Source organism: Notamacropus eugenii, chromosome 1 (assembly GCF_028372415.1).
Source record: "Notamacropus eugenii isolate mMacEug1 chromosome 1, mMacEug1.pri_v2, whole genome shotgun sequence".
NCBI classification, from domain to species: Eukaryota; Metazoa; Chordata; class Mammalia; order Diprotodontia; family Macropodidae; genus Notamacropus; species Notamacropus eugenii.
This window is the reverse complement of record NC_092872.1, coordinates 735976399-735996489: the sequence shown is the minus strand read 5'-3', so window position 1 is coordinate 735996489 and position 20091 is coordinate 735976399. Positions and strand designations below refer to the sequence as shown.

Below are 20091 nucleotides of genomic sequence, written 5' to 3'. Positions count from 1 at the left end.
GTCCCCATCTTATAGTGGGTCATGTCCTGGGGGCTGCAGGAATGGACACCCCAAAGAGAGGGCTGGGTAGGGAGGAGAGGAGGTGGAGGTGGGGGTGGCGAGCAGTACTGAATGAAGAGATTGTGAAATCAGGCTGTCAGACCAGTCTATGCCAAGGTGAAATAGGGAGCAACTCAATTTGAGGGGCACCAGGAAGGGCCCCTGCCCTTCAGAATATCTTTCTATAGATTCTATGACCATGGGCAAGTCTCTGGGCCTTAGTTTCCTCATCTGAAAAATGACATTACACTGACTCTAAAGTCCCACCAAGCTCTAGGTGGACAAGCCCCATATCACCAGGGTCCAAAATTCTTCCATTGGTGTTTCATTCCTTGTCAGCCTCTTTTTTGAAAATGCCAATTCCCACAGGAGAAAGACAGGAGCTCCTTAAGCTGTACAGACAAGGGCACTGAAAGATTTTGCTGAAATGAGTGACCCGCTCTATCAAGGATGGGATTTGGAGTGGGATGAAGCCAGGCCTGGCCCCTAGGGCTCCCCTTTCACTTTGCCCTATCTTCATCCCAGCCAGGGAACAGCTCCGGAGATCACGCCATAGCCGCACCTTCCTGGTGGAGTCAGGTGTTGGAGAGCTCTGGGCAGAGATGCAGGCAGGTAGGAGGGCGCCAGCTGGGGAAGGGTCCGTGGGAGAGAGGAACAAGCCATAGGGCCTGAGGGAGAGCTGGGAGGTCCCAGTGAGTGAAGGATAAGGCTGGGTCTCCTCAGGGCAGATGTGAGTGGAAGCAGAAGGGAGATACCAAGTGTGGAGGGCATTTCTGTTCAGTGTCAGCTACTCTACCCCCCATACACACACAGGGCCAGAGCACCAGGCACCATAGGGCCCTCACCTCCTCACCTCACCCCCTGCCCTTAGAAAGCTGCCAGCCTAGGCCTGTCGAAAACACAGGCAAGCACACGCTGGCATGTGGACACAGACTATTGGCTATAATAACAGACACTGGCTTTTCAGTTTAGTATAGTTCTGCAAACATTTATCCAAAAGATTGACTAGGTGAGGAAAATATACTGATAGGTGTACCTTCCCCAAAGAAGCCCTCACCCTCCACCTCCGACTCTCCTTCTTTACGCCCTTTTCATCCCCCTCTAAGAAAACTTCCATCCTCATCTTCCCTATCTCTCTCTGAACAACCCCCCACCCCTAGCTCACTGGAGGTCACCTGCCCTAGGGACCAAGAACATTCACAAAGGAAGACCTAGGATCATACACCTGCATCCACTCTGTGGGAGGGAGAGGCAGGATTCACTTAGAATTCAGATCCTGAAGGATCTCAGAGTTCACAGGCTCAACCACTAGAAATACCAAGGAGATGGGATGGGACAACCCAAAGACTTAGGATCCCATGACCTAGGTGGAACGGGGGGTGGGGGGGGAGAGGGGGGAGGTGACTCTGTACCTTTCCACAGGTCAAAAGGATCAGAACTTGGACCCAGTCAGGGCAGTGGGAAACAGAGGATAAGAAGAGGGAAGCAGGAGACACACATATTACAGAACTCTATTTTAGGATGGTTGGGGGGGAGGGGGTCTTAGAAAAGAGAGTAAGTAAAGAATCAGGGGAGCCTGTAGGGGAACAGACAGAAAGACGAACATCCCAAAGGCACCCCATCGATGAATATAGCTGTGATGGGGGATGAGAGACTGAGAACCAGATATTGCCTCTAGTTGTGTGAGCCTGTATGGGGGGTGGGGGTGGGGTTGTATCTGTGTGTACCTGTCATTTTGAAAACAGGAAACCACCATGTAAATGTTAGCTATTATTTTGATCTCCAAAGTCCCTCCCATCTCTGCCAGTCTCTCTAGTTCTGTTCCTTTTAGCTCTGTCATTCTAGACTCTAGGGCGTAGCTTCCCAAAGTGGGTGATACTGCACCCTGAGGGATGCTGGAATGATCCAGGGGGGCGGTAGTAGCCTTGGTGCAATTGGGGATTGTTGAATAAAAATAAGGGGGCAGTGGAAGCATAAGGAAAGAAAAGATAATTTTAAAAAACCATTTGTACATTTTCATCTGTTGTGTAACAGAGTTAGTCATAGTGATTACATTATTTTCCAAATAAACACAAAATGCAAATTATAAATACTCAATGGTGAAGTCCGACAACAGGTCTTAATAAGCAAGTGTTGGTAGGCGAGCATGTAGCGGACTGTCAGGAATTCCAACATGCATTGGCAGGAATATATGTGTGTGTAATGACTTGCTTACAATACGATATGGTTGCATGATGCAAATATTATGTCATCAAAATTTCAATGCAGGAAAAAATCCACAAATTGACAATAAATTATAAATTTAAGATGCGTCATTTTTTAAAAATATGTACTTCATATTTTTTTGAAATGACATAAATCTTTTGAAAACTGTTAAAGGGTTAAAGAAAGTGCATTTCCAGAGGGGGCACTAAGTAATTTTTTTTGAAGGGGATGGTGGGACAAATAAGGGAATCTCTGCTGGGCTCCTCCCAGCTCTGACATTCTATGCCCTAAGATTCCTCTCAGCTCTATCCTTCTGGGCTTTGAGGTCCCTTCCAGGTCTTGTTTTGATTTAGTTTGCTTGGGGGGGATGGGGAAGATTGGGGGTGAGCGGAGAAGCAACATGGTGCCTGTGTTTGTATGTTAATACACACCTGTCTCCATAGGTAGCCGTGTCTGTATGTCTGTGCCCGTTTGCATGTATGTCTCTAGGAGTGCCCATACACAGGTGCAGGTTTGGGGTGCCTCACATCCATCCTGTTCCGACATGCCTTTCCTGCAGGTGACCGCTACATTGTGGCAGACTGTGGGGGCGGTACTGTGGACCTGACCGTGCACCAGATAGAGCAGCCCTTGGGAACCCTCAAGGAACTCTATAAAGCTTCAGGTTAGAGCCCCAGACACCCCCTCCTCCCTCATCCTGTCGCCCAAGCATCGCGCAGTACTTTGGTCTCACTGCCCTCTTGTGGCCACATCACGTGCCACAACTGTGTCCTCACCACGCAGACCAGATCATCCTACCCCACCCAAGTCCCCTAAGCTGCTGCCTGCCTCTGTGACTCCCCATTCCTGAGCACCTGTTCACCCAATAAGACCAGGAGCTCCTTCAGGACAGGGACTGCGTATGTCTCTTCCAGCAGATCAACTGAGGTCAATCAACTAACATTTATTAGGCACCTACTGTATGCCAGGCATTGTGCTAGATGCTGGCCATACAAAGACAAAATTGAGGCAGTCCCTGCCCTCCAGGAGCAGACTTTCTGTCCAGGGTAGGGACTGCTAAGTTATTATATTACATATTACACATAATGGCATAACTAGTGCATTTAAATTATATATTGTATGTTTACATGTGCTGGGGTACCTCTTTCCTAAATGGTGATATTTGTATATGCACATACGTATGCATATATACATATATGTATGTGTGTGTGTGCACATGAATAGGCAGGGATGAGGAATGAGGCGGCTAGGAGACGCCACGGTGCACACAGCACTGAGACACTAGCTGTGTGACCTTGGGCAAGCCATTTAACCTGGTTGCCTCAGTTTCTTCATCTGTAAAATAAGCTGGAGAAGGAGATGGCAACCACTCCAGTATCTCTGCCAAGAGTCATGCACAGCTGAACAACAAAGAATGCTCTGCTGATGACATCATGGATCCAGTCCTTCCCCCTGTGCATGTAGATACATGTGCACATGCACATGCACATACACATACCACACCATTTAGGGAGGCCATACCATTTGGGGGAGAAGGTGGTATCTGAACTGAGTCTAGAAGGAGGAAAAGAGAATGGTATCCTAGGTGCAAGAGCTGGCCAGCACAAAGGCAGTAGGGACCCGGTGAAGGTTGCTGAGCAGGGACGTGGCGTGATCAGACCTGCACTTAAGGAAAGGTTCATGAGGACAGGGTTGGGGCAGGGGCCGTGCCTCCTTCTCGGACCAGAGGCTCAATGTCTCTCTTTCTCTGGGGCTTGGAACGGAGCAGATGAGAACGGTCTCCCTCAATTCTTCCCTCCTCAGGGGGACCCTACGGGGCAGTGGGGGTAGACTTGGCTTTTGAACAGCTGCTGGGCAGGATCTTCAGCGATGACTTCATTGCCACCTTCAAAACCAAGCGTCCAGCAGCATGGGTGGACCTAACCATTGCCTTTGAGGCCCGCAAGCGAACGGCAGGGCCCCACCGCGCCAGTCCCCTCAACATCTCCCTGCCCTTCTCCTTCATTGATTTCTACCGCAAGCAGCGGGGTCACAACGTGGAGACGGCCTTGCGCAAGAGCAGGTGGGCCGGGGGCCCAGGAGGCCATTGCTTCCTCACCGTGGGCACAGCTAAAGGCAGGGGACGGGAGGAAGAGCTGGAGATGTGCTCAGAAATCTTGGGAAGAGGGAAGGAGAGGAAGGAGTAACAGGTTGGACACTGGATTTAATCAGGAACTAGATTCAAATCCCAGCTCTGCCCTGCAACCTTGGGTAAATCACATAACCTCAGGAGGCCTTAGTTTACCATTCTGTAAAACAAGGTTGGGCTACAAGGCCTCTAAGCTGTCAGCCCTAGACCTCTGCTTCTGTGATCCCAAATGACAGGTGGGCAGGGGGTCAGCCTTAGAATTGGGAAAAGGTGAGGAAGACTGGGATCGCCTTTCTGGGAATTGATTCTCTCCCCATACACACTTCCCCATCACATTTCCTGAAAAGTCATCTGCTTCAGCAGCAGAGGACTCAATGCCTCAGTGATATCTGTCTTGGGTGTCCCAAGGTCAGGGTCCAGATTAGCTTCTGTGGGATGACTGGGTACAAGAAAGCCCCATCTGTCTCCTGCAATCGCTCAGACTGGGAGGAATGGCATTCCACCTTCCACCCTACTCGACACCTCACCTTGTCATCATCTTTCCCCTGCAGCGTCAACTTTGTGAAGTGGTCCTCCCAGGGGATGCTGAGGATGTCCTGCGAAGCCATGAATGAGCTCTTCCAGCCCACCGTCAGCCAGATCATCAAGCACATTGGTGAGGAGGGGGTATGGGGGCCTCAAAATCTTGAGCCAGAAGGGGGATTGGCCTGCTTGTTTTTTCTGACCCCAGATCAAAGGAAATTGTGGCATGGTGAAACAGTGACAGCTTAGGAATGTAGGGAACCTGGGTTCTACAGCTGGCTGTCCTACCTACTGTCTGGGACAGTTTTCAGATTAGTAAAATGGCCAAGGCTGGACTAGATGGACCTAACTAGGACCACATATATTCTGCATTCTGTGCACCAAGATCCTTCCAGTTTTGACATGCTATGTTCTAAAGTCCCCACCAGATCTGACCTTTCATAGTCTAAGGTTCTTTCCTGATCATAAGTTCTGTGACCCGAGTCAGTCCTCAACTAGCATTTATTAAGCACCTACTATGTGCCAAGCAAGGCAAAAACAGTCCTTGCTCACAATGTAATTGCCAGTGTGGACACCCAGTGACCCAAGGGTCCTCTCAGTTTTCAGATTTTAGCTAATACTCCTAGCTTGGAATTACTATATTTTAAATTATCTTCCTGATGTTACATTTTAAAACCTGACATTCTTTGTCCTAAGAGCCCTCTCAGCTCTGACATCCTCTGCTTCCAGGCCCCTCCCAGCTCTGACATTCCCTAAGACCCCTCTCACCCAGCTCTAATATTCTGCCTTATTTCTTCACTACCGTTCCACATTCTGCCTTAGCATTTTTCAAAGTGTCTCTGCCTTGGCCAGTTAAGCAGTCACCTCTGTTTCAGCCCACACCAGTGGAGGGAGGCCTGGAGAATCCAGAACCCAGGGCTAACTTTTCCCAGTGTCCAGATGGTACAAAGCAGAGGCTAATCCCCAAGTCACCAAGCCCAGGCTCTGGGGGGCTGGTGGCTGCTTTGCATTGCCTGGCCAGAGGGGAAGGAAAGGTGGGGGGAGGGCCAGAGCTCAGGGTCTTAGCTCTCCTTTCTCTCCCCAGATGAGCTGCTGGCCCGCCCAGAGGTGCAGGGGGTGAAGTTTTTGTTCCTTGTGGGCGGCTTTGCCGAATCAGCCGTGCTCCAACACGCAGTGCAGGAGGCCTTCAGTGGCCGAGGCCTGCGGGTCATCATCCCTCAGGACGTGAGCTTGACCATCCTGAAGGGTGCCGTGCTGTTTGGCCTGGACCCTGGCGTGGTCCGAGTGCGCCGCTCGCCACTCACCTATGGGGTTGGGGTCCTTAACAAATTCGTGGCCGGCCGCCACCCACCAGAGAAGCTGCTGGTCAAGGATGGCAAGAGCTGGTGCACTGACGTCTTTGAGCGTTTTGTAGCGGCCGACCAGTCTGTGGCCCTGGGAGAGGTGGTTCAGCGCAGCTACTGCCCTGCCAGGCCTGGCCAGCACCGCATCCTTATCAATATCTACTGTTGCGCTGCCGAGGATGTTCAATACATAACCGACCCTGGTGTGCGCAAGTGTGGGGCCATCAGCCTGGAGCTAGCCCCTGCCCCTCCAGGGACAACTTCCGCTCGCCGGGAGATTCGGGCCTCTATGCAGTTTGGGGACACCGAGATCAAGGTCACTGCTGTGGACGTCAGCACCTCCCGGACTGTGCGAGCCACCATCGACTTCCTCTCCAACTGAGGGCAGGGGCCTGGAGACCCCACCATGGGCCTATTCTCCAGCTCTGGCTTCCCTTTGCCCTCTCATGCTCCCCCCTCTTCCCAGACCTCTGCTGTCTCCCTCCATGTGCCCTCCAACAATCCCTGATCCCTTCTCCCAGTCTTGTTTCTCAGACCTGTCCTCCAGATTTCCACCTTTTCTCCTCTCCTCTGCCTCCTTTCCCTCCCTACCTGTTCATTTCATTTTCTTCCTGTCCAGCCCATGGTCTTTCATCCTCCTTTTCTAGGCTTGGACTCTACTCCTTTCCAAAATCCCTTCTATCACCCCAAATTCTGTCTTCATTCCACTGTGCTATGCTGGGGATCGGGGTAGAAAGGGGGACCTTGAAAGACTTGCTGAAATACAGCACAAGGATCCAAGGCCAATTGAGAGAGCTACTGGACCAACTTGGGGTCCTTGCCTACCTCTTCCTGGGCTGAGACTGCTCTCCCCACCACCCAACCCCAGGGAGTTTGCACAGGCAGCCCTGCTGAGAGGCAGCCCTCGAGAAGGTGCTGGAGGGTTCCCTGCAAAGTAGGAGGCAAGAATTTGTTTGGTGGGTCAGGGTCCTCCCCAGAATCATGCCAGGGGAGCCCTGAATTCATACCTGGTTAGGCCAAACTGTCAAGAGTCACTCCTACTGCCCATGTAAAAGGCTTGAATGGGAGGGGAAGGTTCCCAGCATCTCAATTTCCCACCCTGTCCACAGAATTACATAATGTTGAAGCTAAAAAGGATTTTAGGGACCATCTGAACCACAGGGGAGACTGAGGCCCAGAAAGGTTAAACTACCTATGGGTCCACCAGTAACTGAGGAACACAGATGAGATTCAAACCCTCCTCTTCTCCCCCTGGAGGACTCCTTCCTATATAGCTCTGTATGCTTTGCTTTGTCTTACTGGGGGAAAGGAGTGCAGGTAAAGTCAGATCCTATTTTTATAGCTTACACCAGTCCTCCAGGCCTAGACCCAATCTTGCCACGGATAGGAGCCAAGGGTGGAAAATGGAACAAGGGGAGATTTGATGAGCCTAGCTTTGGGGGGATGGCTTAGCCCTGTGTCCCTGGACCCACAAGAACCTGGGGGAAAAGGGACTCTGCAAAGTTCTTATCTTACTGACTTCTCTGGCTTACCAGGGAGCACCCCCTGCCAAGACTGGAAAGAAGACCTCAGTGATTCCCCAGGGGGTACTGCCACCCAAGGGAGGACAACAGAAGCACAAGACACAAGGGACTGGTAGACACAGGCCAATGACCCATAGAAAGGGGCTGAGACCGATAAAGCCTCTACTTGGCGTTCTGAAGATCATAAACCCATCTCATCTCATGGGGCAGGGTCTGGAAATATTAGGCAATGTAGTACTTGACAAGTAGGGGAGGGGGGTTACTACATTCAGTTCTCACTAACAGGGTAATATTACTAGTCAGAAGTATAATACTAGGTAACCAAGTTACTGGCAGGCACCTAACTAGGTGGGATAGTTACTAGCAGGTAAGGTACTAATGGGGTAATATTTCTGACCTCTGGACATGACAGAAATCCCTGAATAAGAAGTGATTCCTCAAGAGGTTAGTCTAACAATCCATACGGGAAAAACCAAATGGATGAAAAATGTATGTTGTCCAGATGGTGACATACAGCTGTATGGCCAGTCTGCTGAGTGAGGACGTGAGTATATCACTGAAGATGGATGATGGAGGAAAGCGAGGAACTGGAGGAAAACAGACTGTGTTATTTTGGAAGCTGCTCGGTGCTTCCCACCATCTGCACTGAGTCCCAACTTTGTGACATAAGCGTTCTCCCGGTGATGGGGGAGTCTCTCCAGAGAACGACAAGTTGGGGGCCGGGGTTGGGGGTGTGAGTAGGCTGTAATGATGACCTCCTGCAAGGAAGTGGTGTTGGGGACGTTTGTGAAGGGGGCGTATAGTCGACTGGACAGTCATGGAGCCTATGGGAAGGACAGCAGACGGACTGAGAATGTTTAAGGACAGAGGAGCGGTTCCTCTCATGTTGGGAGGACCTTTGGCCAACCTGTGTCAACACATGGATGAAAATCACACAGGACAGAGTCATGGGTGGGCTGTGAGCTGCCATGATCAAGGGGATGGCCGCAGTGATGAAACCACAACTCTGCTGAGCAGGGGTGGGTGTTGCTAGCCAGAGTTATTATCAGGAGTCAAGTTATTCGCAGGGAGAATAGGGTCACGTTACTAACAGGAACTTACTGGAATACTATTCCTAGTCAAGCATGTTACTGTCTGGGATAGTGTTACTAAGGTCATTGTCATCAGGGTAATGGACCCTAGGGTAGGGGTGGGTGGACGGAACATCTCTTGTCTAGCTCAAGTCACTCAAGCAGGTCTCAGAGAAATGGTCCTTCCTCTGCAGTGAAAAGTCCTTGAGGAACCTCTTCTAGGGTCTGAGCACATTTCCCCTGTTCCCATGAGGAATGAAGACCCATCCCCACCACCAGGAAGGGCTGGATGGTTCTTTAACTGGGGAGGTGGCTCTAGGGTTGCCACGTGGGGAAAGGCCCATTCTCAATAAAGCATTTATACTCAAGGTCATTGCCTGGAAGCGAGATGAGGGGAGTTGGGGATGGATAGGCCCTGGGATTGGGCTGTCAACTGGTCATCTCTAGGCCCTACAGGCTGAAACCCTGGCCTAGGATTGGAGGGGAGGAGGCTTCCCTGAGGACAAGGAGACATAGCTGTTAGGGAGACAGTTAGGTCATTACTCCAACCTTCTTCCATCCTGCTAACTAAGACAACCATTCCAACAAACCTCTACCTCATACAGGAAGCATAGTGGCTGAAATCCCCTGGGAAGGTCATCCTAATCCCAAGATTGTTTTGTGGAGAGTTGGGTGAGAAGGACTGGAGGAGGTGGCCTGGGAGCACAGCTGCCAGGATATGCTAAAGACAAACTCTTAGTCTGGGGGAACAAGGCTCTCAGACAAAGTTTGAGTAAGGAGGCAAAAAAAATGACCTTTCTCTTCAGTACCAATCCTAAAATCATAGAACCAGAGCTGTTTTAGGCTTACAGGGGTCATAGAGTCATGGATGTACAGGCAGAAAGGAGCTGAGGCCCCCATCAGGTCTTCCCTACCATCTTTCGACAGATGAGTAAACTGAGGCCCAGAGTCATACAGCTAGGGTCTGAAGCACCTGATTACGCTATGACCCAACCTCTTCATTTTCCAGATAAGCAAACAGTGCAGGGGATTTGATCTAATTTAGTGGGAGTGAGGATTGGGACATAGGGCCCAACGACCACCTCCAGCTCTCCCCCGCAACCCAGTTCTGGTGCATTTTTTGGTTCATGCCATCTCGAAGTGCATGCATGGCCTGCTGCCTTGAGAGAGTGGGCTTCCTGTCTTTGGAGGTCTAAAAGCAAAAGTGGATTCTTACCCAGACCCATGGAGGTTATATGATTCCCTAGGAACGAGGACCTCTGCCCCACTTCCCACCCCGCTCCCATCTCTTCCCCTCAAACGAAAGCCAGGAATTCAGTCTGGTCACCACAGAAACCTGTTTTTTCTCCTTTAATTTCTTTGGGCTTTCATCCCAACATCACTTAAAAAACAAACCAACAAACACAGGACAGGCACACATGTGGGCACGCAGGAGGTTGGAGCAGGACCCTTCCTCCAGTGCCCAGCCTCCTTCCACAGTCCCGCCACCCCCACCCTGGCCACTTTTGGGGGGTGGGGTAAACGGCTAAAGCAGCAGACTATGGCAGTAGCAATGCTAAAGACAGGTGCAAGCCAGGAGGGTGGGCATCTCTATGGCTTAGGGACTGGGGCCACGGGAAAGGCTGACTGCACAGAGGGAGGGAGAAACCCTTGGCCAAGAGGTCAGGGTAAGGAGGACAGAGGTATCCTCCTGCCTAGCCTACATCCCTTCTCTTTCCCACACCATAAAGGCTGCCTTCCAGCCAGAGAAACTGAGGCACACAGAAGAAGTCTCCCTTGCCCTTCTCGCCTCAACTAAGGCCTCCCTGTATAAAAATGCTAGACCCACCTTCTGGAGGCAGGATTCCATCCAGTCACTGAATCAGAATAGAAGGGAGAAAGCGGGGATGCCAGTACAAGACAGAGAGGAGGCAGCCCAGAAAAAAGACCCTACCTACCCAGACCCGCCCATTCATCCACCCACCCACACCAAACACTGGGCCCTGCAAGGGGCAGCAGGCAACATAGACTGAGAAAAATCTGGATGGAATTTAAGGCTGAAGGGATGGGGAGCCCCTATTCCAGGACCCTCCCGGCTCAGGGAAGGGAGACACCAAAGGTTCCTCCCCACCCTGGCCCCAGGTTCTTCCTGGTCCTCTCTCCCCCTTCCAAATAGCAAAGCATCCAGTCCAGGGACAGAAAGGAGACCCCTCCCCCCAATAGCTGCTCCATTGGGAAGGGTGGGGATGGGGGAGGAGCAGAGGAGCGGAGGGAGGCAGGATGGAGGTCCTTAGTCGAAACCACGCCAGTCACTGTGTTCCGAGTCATATTCCAGCTCCGCGCCCACGCAGCGCACCCCATCCAAAAGCATTGGGGTGCCATGGTGCCGGTCTGGAAACAAGAGAGCAGGGGTTAGCTCCAGTCTCTCCTCAGCTCTGCTAGAAAACTAGCAACTGGCACCCATTTTACAGATGAGCAAATGGAGGGGCTCAGAGATAAAGCAAGTTTCCCATGAGCTGAGATAGGAATCCATACCTCCTGACTGACCCAGCATCTTATCCTCTAAGTCTTGGTCCAACTTTAATTATTTCTGTATTCTTACCCTGCACAGACTGTCAGATCAAGGTAGTGAGCACCATCTACTTCAACCAACTCCAGAAGGAAGCAAGCTAGATCTGAGGTCTGAGGCTCTGGGTTCGAATCTCAGCTCTGCCACTTCCCAGGGGCATCAACTTCCCCATGTGTAAGGTGAAAGGGCTGCCCTCAGAGGTCTCCACCAGTCATGGACCCCAGGGCCTTACACAGAAGTACTTGGGTTTGTACCCAGCCTACTCTCCAAGGCCCTCATACCTTCCCTAAAATCCTCCTGTAACTGCTGCTCATGGCTAATCCTTACTCAGTCACTGCCATCTGTCAGGGATCTCTATACGGCAAACCCCGGGTCAGGTACGGATCAGAGGCGACAAAGCACCCCAGGGCCACCTGGTCCAATCCCCTCTTTTGCAGCCCAGCAAGCCTGCTCCAGGTCACCTCAAATCCAGTCTTCTCTTTACTCTTCCAGAGGACATAAGGTGATTTCCCAGAGGTCACCCCACCCCCACACAACTCAACAGGAAATGAAAGAGGAGGACAGATGGAGAGGATGAAGCTGGGGAGACAAAACCCCCCTCGTCCTCGTCTTCCTCCCAAGCTTTCTGGGAATGGAAAAAAATCCTCTCCAATCCAGGAGCTACTGGTGACTGGTGGTCACTACCCTTGGCAGCCAGCAGAGGGTGCAGGGGAGTTGGTACAAAGGCAGCCTCCGAGCCCCCACAGCTTACAACGTGGTGAACCTCCTCAGAGATCTTTTTTCATCCAGGCATCCCTCAGAGAGGAAGCCGCTTGTTTTTGGGGGTCCTGCCTGCTCTAGTGCTCGCTATGATCCAATCCCTTCCTTTTACTGACAGAGAAACTGAGCCTGGTGAGAGGCAAATGACTTGCTTGCCAAGGTCTCAAAGTAAAAGAAAAAACCAAAAACCTGGGGTATAGCCCAGCCCCGACCCAAATCTGGCTAGGTCCTGACCCAAATCTGGCATATTTTCAGGTGCCACAGTTTGACAGGTTCCCTGGAGAGGCAGGCTGTCTCGTAGCGGACTCTGAATGGCTGTTCTCTGGTGGGATTCAGCACCAGGATCTTACCACACCCTCCGCAAGCTGCCAGATCAAGCTCTGCTACCTCTTCTGAATCCCAGTTCAGCCCTCCTCCAAGAACGAAGCGCTCCTCCTTCCTTCCTGCCCAGTGTCCTCTAAACACCTCCCCTCCAGGTGCCCTCTCCCAGGGTCAGCTCCAGGTTCTATGACTGTTTCTGAGGGGGCGACCCCCTCCCCATTAGACCAGAGGCTCCCTTGGGGCAGGAGCTATTTCTCCAGCCAAGGGGCCATTCTACAGACAGAACCTGGGTCCTTCCACCAAGCCCCTCAAACAGAGAGCCTCCCTCAACCTCCCCGCCCCTGCAACTCCCAGCAGGGGCTCTGTCCGTGGTGCTGGCTGCCCCCTTCCCTTCCTCACCCATGACTCTGGCCTGCAGCACCACTCGCACAGTGGCACTGTCACTGGTCTCAGAGGCAAGCACCAGCTCTTCTTTGAAGACGCCTTCCTTATGGGCAATGTATTCACACTTCACGCAGAAGCCTATGGAAAAGAGACGGAGGCCCAAGGGGTCCCCAGGCGGGCATCACAAGCTGTCATCAGTCCTCTTTGGGGAGTGGCCCAAGTGGTCAGATGAGTTCTCCTGATTTGGGGGTCACAGACTCACAGACCACACATTTAGAGACTTCAGAGGTCATTGAGTCTTGATAGGAACTAGAAAAAAAGCAAAGTTCAAATCCTATTCTCTGTGACCCTGCAACCTCAACCTCTCTGGACTGTTTCCTCAACTGTAAAATGGGGGGATTTGGTCTCAAAGACGTCTCAGGCCCTTCCCACATCTAGGATTCCATGGTCTTGTCTGTTTATATTTTATAACTGGTTCCACAGTGGAGGGAGAAGGGACTCAAAGCCGAAGGGGACCTTGGACATCTAATCCGGCTCCCTTGATTTTACACATAAGGAAACTAAGGCCCAGAGAAGCCAGGGATTTGCCCGAGGTCACACACTTAATAAAGAGCACCTTCTTCTGAGATGGTAGCCCAGGTCCTTAAGATAAGTCAGCTAAGACATCCCCCAGCATGAGCCTGAGAAGATACACCAAAGGACTCAGGGGAAGGGGAAGGGGAGACAAGGGCCCGAATGTGAACTGGGTGTCCTGGGAGAAAAGGCCAACGTTCATGGCTGGAGTTATGATGGGAGGAAGAAGTAGGATAGCTGGACAAAAAAGGGCTGGGGGAGTCTGGAAGAAACTGGGAAACTTAGAACACCCAGGATAGGAACCTGCTGGTCTTTGAGGAACATCACCCACTACTGAGTCTGGTTTGTACATTCACAGTTCCCTTGAAAGTGACCCTGAGAAAGGAGCAGGGAAGGAGGGGAGGGAGAGAGGAAGGAAGGAAGGAAGGAAGGAAGGAAGGAAGGAAGGAAGGAAGGAAGGAAGGAAGGAAGGAAGGAAGGAAGGAAGGAAGGAAGGAAGGGAGGGAGGGAGGGAGGGAGGGAGGGAGGGAGGGAGGGAGGGAGGGAGGGAGGGAGGGAGGGGGGAAGGAGGGAAGGAGGGAGGGAGGGAGGAAAAAAGAAACACCACTTAAATCACATCAAAAAACCTGAAGAAAACAAAACCAAGTTGAAAGGGGCAAAAACAGTAATTTTGTTGCCACGACATTAAATTCAATGTACTTCTATAAAAATAAACTGTGTAACAGCGTGGCGGTTTCATACATGATCCCTTCTATTCTAACACTGGCATGCCTGTGTTTGGTGAGGATTAAGGTCTAATAAAGCTGCTTTAAAAGTCTGATGATGCTCTCCGTGACTGAGCCTGGGGTGAAAGGAGACAGGAGGAGTCAACATGAGAAAAAGGCTGTGGAGATAACGGCAAAGGGAAGGCTGAGGCACGAGGAGCTCGGGAAGCAGGGGGGCCCACTTGGGACAGCACAGGACACCCCAACCTGGCAATCCAAGGACCTAGGTTTGAATTCCAGCTGCATGAACTTGGGTGAAAAATCCCTCCCCCTCTCTGGGGGCTGTGTCACCCTCTACGCAGGGAAGGCTTTGGACCAGGTGATTTGTAACACCCGTACGGCGCCTCTAACTCAAATTCCTAGGATCCCATTAAGGAGTGGGGTGGGGGGAGGTCATGCCACCCTCCCCCCACCGAGTGCAGCAGACAGTCAAGAGGACAAGGCTGCCTCTCATGTCCTTAGGCCCTAGTCTCACCTCACTTGAGCGAATGAGGTAATGGCCCCCAGGGCTCTGGAGACCTATCAGTAAACAGCTCAGTTTGCAGCAGGCACTGCCAGGGAGGAGAAAAGGTACAGCTCAGACCACAGGCTCCATGAGCAATGAATATTTCAGAGATAGCCCAGCTCTGCATCTAATCTAGAAGGCTAGGAAAAGAGGCTGCAGAAGACCACCGGTGAGCCCCCTCCAGCACAGGCTCACCTGCCTTGCACAACCCTCAGTGAGACCAGAGAGGGTCTCCCTATTGGACCAGACACTACCCCAAAACAGCGGATGTCTCCTACCCAGACCAAAGGCACCTCAAGGGTAGATGTTGTCTTCCCCCTGGACCATAAAGACTTCCCAAAAACAAAAGACATCGCCCCCATTGGACCAGGGATTTCCCATGAACAAGGGATATCTTCTTCATCAGACCAGGGGTTTCCCAATAGTAAAGGATGTCTCTCCAGCAGACCGGAGGCTCCTCAAGAACACAGAATATCTCCCCATAAGACCAGGCAAGGCAGGAGGGCCAAGTTTCCAAAAGGAAAAAATAAAAGATTCTGGAATTCCCAGGAAACATAGTATGTCTCCCTATTCAAATTCCAGATATATGACTGAATAAAGGATGTGCTAGACCTAAGCAGAATGGAGATCAACCAGACCCAGTGTGGGTTCACTAAGAAGAAGCCAGGCAAACTAGCTCATTCCATTTTTTGACAGGGCTATCAGGAGCTCTAGTAGGATTTCAGTTCAGGCAGGTAGCGCAGGGGAACAGTGAGCCAGGGTCAGACTGGAAAATGAGGAAGGAAGCAGACTAGAAAGCTTTTGGGGCGGAAGGATATGTTGGGCACTCAGCGATCTTCCAGCTAGTCCCACATAAACCAGCTCTTTAACCTCAACATTCTCGCAACAGAGAGGCAGCAAGGCAGTTTAGGCCAGCAGTTCTTCAAGTGAGGTTCAAAGATCTCTGGGGGTCCTCAAGACCCTTTCAGAGGACCTGTGGGGCCAAAACAATTTTGATAATACTGATTATTTGCCTATTAAAAGACATGGATGTCTATAGGAGGCCAGATTTTCTTCAAATATGTCAAAGAAAACAAGTCACATCAGAAGCAGATGGTAAACTCCAGCTTCTTCTACGAAGCCATACATGAAAGAGATTTGCAAAAATTTGTAAGACAATGCCCCTCTCCTAAGTTTTCATTTGGGGAGGTAGTTATTTTTTATAAAAATATGTTGTTATTTTTAATGCATCAGTGTCAAAATTTTATCAGTTTTAATTTCTAACATGGGAAATGTTGGTGGCACAGTGAATAAAGCACCAGGCTGGAGTCACGAAGCCTTCTCTTCCTGAGTTCAAATCCTGCCTCAGACGCTTACTAGCTGTGTGACCTTGGGTAAGTCACTTAACTCTGCCTCAGTTTCCTCATCTATTAAAGGAGCTAGAGAAGGAAATGGTAAACCATTCTAGTATCTTTGCCAAGAAAACTCCAAATATGGCCACAGAGTTGGACGTGACAAAAATGATGAAAAACCAAAAAAAAAAAAATGCTGAAAGAACCCACATACATAAAGCTCTCTGAGGTGCTCAGTAATTTTTAGGAACGTAGAGGGGTCCTGAGACCAAAAGTTTAAGAATCACTGATGTAGGTTAGGAGAGGACCACCAGCCTTGGTCTCAGAAAGACCTGGATTCTAGGACCAGATTTTCTAGGACCACCTCTGACAAATCCCAGCCATGTGACCTTGAGCCAGTCACTCCACTTCCTTCCCATTCCCCAAATATACCTTGACTCTGGGCAAGGCCAGGCAACTCTAAGATATGAAGGGATATGATCCACACTGGGCAATGGTGGTCTGGACCAAAACAGGTCTGGACCAAAAGCAATGTCCCAGGAAGGTGGCACCATTGCAAATAAAGGGATTTCCCCCTCTCGCTCACCCAGGTCTCTGAAAACATCAGCTGTGGAGACTTGGAGGGTGGCATCCTTTCCACAGCCTGTGGGGCATAAGAAAGCAGCCTCAGGGACTTCTAGGAAACGCCCATTCAGCAAAGGGGCTGGATCAGCCATACAGGGAGTGGCCAGGGGCCAGGAAATGTTGGCATGGTCCCCTGTGAAGGGCTTGGAAAAGATGAATGAGAAGACAGCAGGAGGCTGAGATCTGCCCCAAGAACCCACCCCAATGAGACCCCACTGGCACCAGTGAGACAACACCGCAAGAGACCAAACACAGCAGCAGCCTCAGGGCCACCAAGACCTGGGTTCAAGTCTCCTTTCTGACACCTTCTAGCTGTATGATCTAGACAAAACTCCCAAACCAGATTACGATGTGGTTGGGAAATGTTTAACAAGATAAATTGAAGTACAACAGAGCACCAAAAATGGATCCTCCTTTCTGCTCTAGGCGAGCAGGCTGTAAATCATTATTATTTTGTACGGTTTAGGGGCTGGACCTGTGATTTCGTTGGCACAGGTCATAAAAAGTCATAACAGCTGATCGATAAAACACTTTGTAAACTGCTTTACAAGTATCTCATAACCATGCTGTGATGAGTGTTATGATCATCCCCATTTTACAGAGGAGCAAATGGTGGCCAGTGTTCTCAAGTGACTTTACTGAGGTCCAGACAGAGGGAGCAAAGGAGAAGGCCTAGGCTGTGAAAAGAAAGGGAGTCCAGAGACTCTGGGTTCTAATCCTGGCTCTGGCACTTGCCTCACATCTGATGTGACCCCATTTGGAGCTTTCTTGGCAAAGATACTGGAGTGGTTTATCATTTCCTTCTCCATCTCATTTGACAGATGAGGAAACTGAGGCAAAATGGGTGTAGCGACTTGCCCAGGGTCACATAGCGGAAGTGAGAATTGAACCCAGGTCTTTTATGACTCCAAATCCAGTACTGGAGTTGACCAGGCACAGCAAGTCTAAAGGGCAAGGGATCTGCTCAAAGGATCAGACTTAATATTCTCTACACGGCTCCAAAGGCTAAAGCTTGGTCAGTGATAAAGGGAGGCAGATTTGAACCGAGTCCTGAAGAGCCTTTAGCCAGCAGAGCTTTCCTGGAATATTAATGCACGCTAGGAAAGGACAAATACACAGAATACAGAAGCACAGAAGACCTCTCTGAACTGATGCAGTGGGGAGTCAGCAGAACCTGGAAACAAGCTTCCCCATCCCTGCCCCAATGCCAAGGGAACAGACAAGCAGAGCAGCCACAACCAGGTAGTAGGAAGCTGTGAGGATTGAGACTCTGCCTTCCCTTCGCTGCAGCAAGGCGTGGAACAGCACACAAGCCATCAGGGATGGCCTGGTTCAGTTTTGCTGAACTGTTTTTTTTTCCTTCTCTTTTCTGTTACAAGGATGGCTCTCTGGAGGAGAAAGGAGGGATACATTTGGAAATGAAAATGGTATGTTTTTTAAAAGATATCAATAAAAATCAAAGAAAGAAAGATGTCCAAAATTAGAAAAGACTGTCCTGTGAGACAGTGAGCTCCCCACCAACTAAGTATTCAAGCAGAGGCTGGATCCCCGACAGCGACGTCATGGGGGGGCTCTACACTGGGATGGGCGATGTCATGGAGGGAGCTCCATGCCAGGGTGAGCGACGTTGTAGAGGGGGGCTCTACACCGGGGTGGGAGTGCTCAGATGAAAAAACGTTGGAGGTCTCTCACAAATAGGATCCTGTCACAGGCAGCACTAGGAGGGCAAGGGTCTCGTCTCTCCCATCAGGCCAATGGACCTGGTTCTTCTTACGTCTAGACGAGGGCTCCCTAGGCCTCCTGCCCCAACTTCCCCCCAGTCCTACCCCAAAGGAGCCTGGCAGCTCTCCTGGCTGGAATGTGACTGGGCAGTGCTCCAGGCCAGCCCCTCCCTCTGAGCTTTGCCCTGGCTCCCAGTCACGCCCAAACCCTAACTTATGGCTGGGAGAGGGGATGGGGAAGGCCAGCCCCTGTGCTCCCACAGCCCCAAAGTAGCACAATGCCATTAGACAAGGGGACTCAGATACCCTGAGACACCATCGAGGTGAGATGTGGAGAGAAAGCAGGTTTCGGTTACGGCCCCAGAGAGAGACTGGATTACTCCACAGGGGCACCGAGTCAATACAGGATGAAATCCATCCCAGTGATGTATGCAAGATCCTTGGCGAGGGGACAGGGAACATCTCTCTCCTCCTCCTGCCTTCCTCCCAGCTCCCACAGCTCAGCCTCACATTAGCTCTGACTGTCATTTCCAAACCAGATAATGCTTTCTCACAACCCCCTGGGTCAGCCCCCTCCTGCCGGCTCCCCTGAACCGAGCATCCCTGGGGGCACAGAGACACAGACCGTGCTGTTCAAGATTAATCCTTGTCCTCAAGTTGTCCCTGGTCCAATAGGAGACAGCTCCTGCCCAAAAGGAGCCCCAAGACCCAGTCCCAAAGAGGAGACAACAGTAAAGAAGGTGGAAGGGACTCTGATTTCACAAAAAGACCTCCTCACCTGCCCCCACCCACGACCTCCAGCCTGGCTCCATCTACAAAGAGCAGGGAGGGCCTGCCTGAAGCGGCCATGGCAGTAGCACTGGATCCTGAAAACGCAGCTTTCCTTCAAGGCAGCAGCTGCAGACACGAGCTTTTCAGTGTCTCTGCCAAGGGCTCATCAATCAGGGCACCAACGTGCGGAGAGGCTCCTCCACAGTCAGAGACTCCACCTACACCCATCTTCCACCCGAGATCCAGAGCTGGAAAGCACAGGACCCCCACCCCCTCTTCCTTACAAACAAGAGAACTGAGGTACAAGCAGAATGAGGGAGACAGGAGGCCCAGATCATGGAAAGAGAGGGAGTTCAAAGACCTGCATTCTAACCCTGGCTCTGGCACCTGCGTCCTAGCTGAGGATGGTGAGCAAGAGCTCTTACTCTGCTCTAAGCCTCATTTTAGCTCACCAGTGAAATCAGTGGGTTGGATTAGACACCATATAAGGTCCCCTCTGGAGTTGAGTCTGTACAGGATCCAATGAGGCAACTTACCCAAAGTCACATAAGTACATAAATGGCCAAGCCAAGATTTGAAACCAGGTCCTCTGGCCCCGGATGGATTATATCACTCCTGGTCCATTAGGCATCACCCCAATGGAATGATGTGAGGGGCAACACCTTTATTTCTCAGATGAGGCAAGCAGTGGCATGCCCAGAAGCCCTCAGACCCCCAAGGGGGTCCATTTCCACCTCCAGGGGAGGCTCGATCACCTCCAGAAACAGAGAGGGACAAGGAGTGAGGACAAGAAGTGTGGGAGTGGGCACAGAGCTAATCCTCTGAGGTTTGTAGGGCACTCGGATAAAGTAGATCGTCTGAGCCTATAAGTGAAGTAGATGCCAAGATGCCCTCTTACAGCTAAGGAGACAGCACCTGAGGTTACAAACAGAGTCACACTCCAGCCTGACATCTACCTGT

General features: G+C 51.0%; 2 protein-coding genes across 5 annotated transcripts in view; one reads left to right on the top strand and one right to left on the bottom strand.

The window, feature by feature from the left end:
- The window catches only part of HSPA12B (heat shock protein family A (Hsp70) member 12B), a 40063-nt gene extending 30865 nt beyond the window's left edge, over positions 1–9198 (top strand). For 3 of the 4 annotated variants that reach the window (XM_072637049.1, XM_072637048.1, XM_072637051.1), the window contains 5 exons: positions 565–651; positions 2804–2908; positions 4048–4306; positions 4924–5027; positions 5979–9198. In XM_072637049.1, the coding sequence (XP_072493150.1) occupies positions 565–651; positions 2804–2908; positions 4048–4306; positions 4924–5027; positions 5979–6619 (1196 nt within the window). In that variant the 3' untranslated portion in view covers positions 6620–9198. The remainder of the gene's footprint in view (positions 1–564; positions 652–2803; positions 2909–4047; positions 4307–4923; positions 5028–5978) is intronic. The other variant, XM_072637050.1, reaches the window with a different exon arrangement.
- A 967-nt stretch (positions 9199–10165) lies between these two features.
- The window catches only part of ADISSP (adipose secreted signaling protein), a 37511-nt gene continuing 27585 nt past the window's right edge, over positions 10166–20091 (bottom strand). The window contains exons 5-6 of the mRNA XM_072637052.1: positions 12858–12980; positions 10166–11200 (exon numbers count right to left, since the gene is read on the bottom strand). Coding sequence (XP_072493153.1) covers positions 11100–11200; positions 12858–12980 — 224 coding nt within the window. The 3' untranslated portion in view covers positions 10166–11099. The remainder of the gene's footprint in view (positions 11201–12857; positions 12981–20091) is intronic.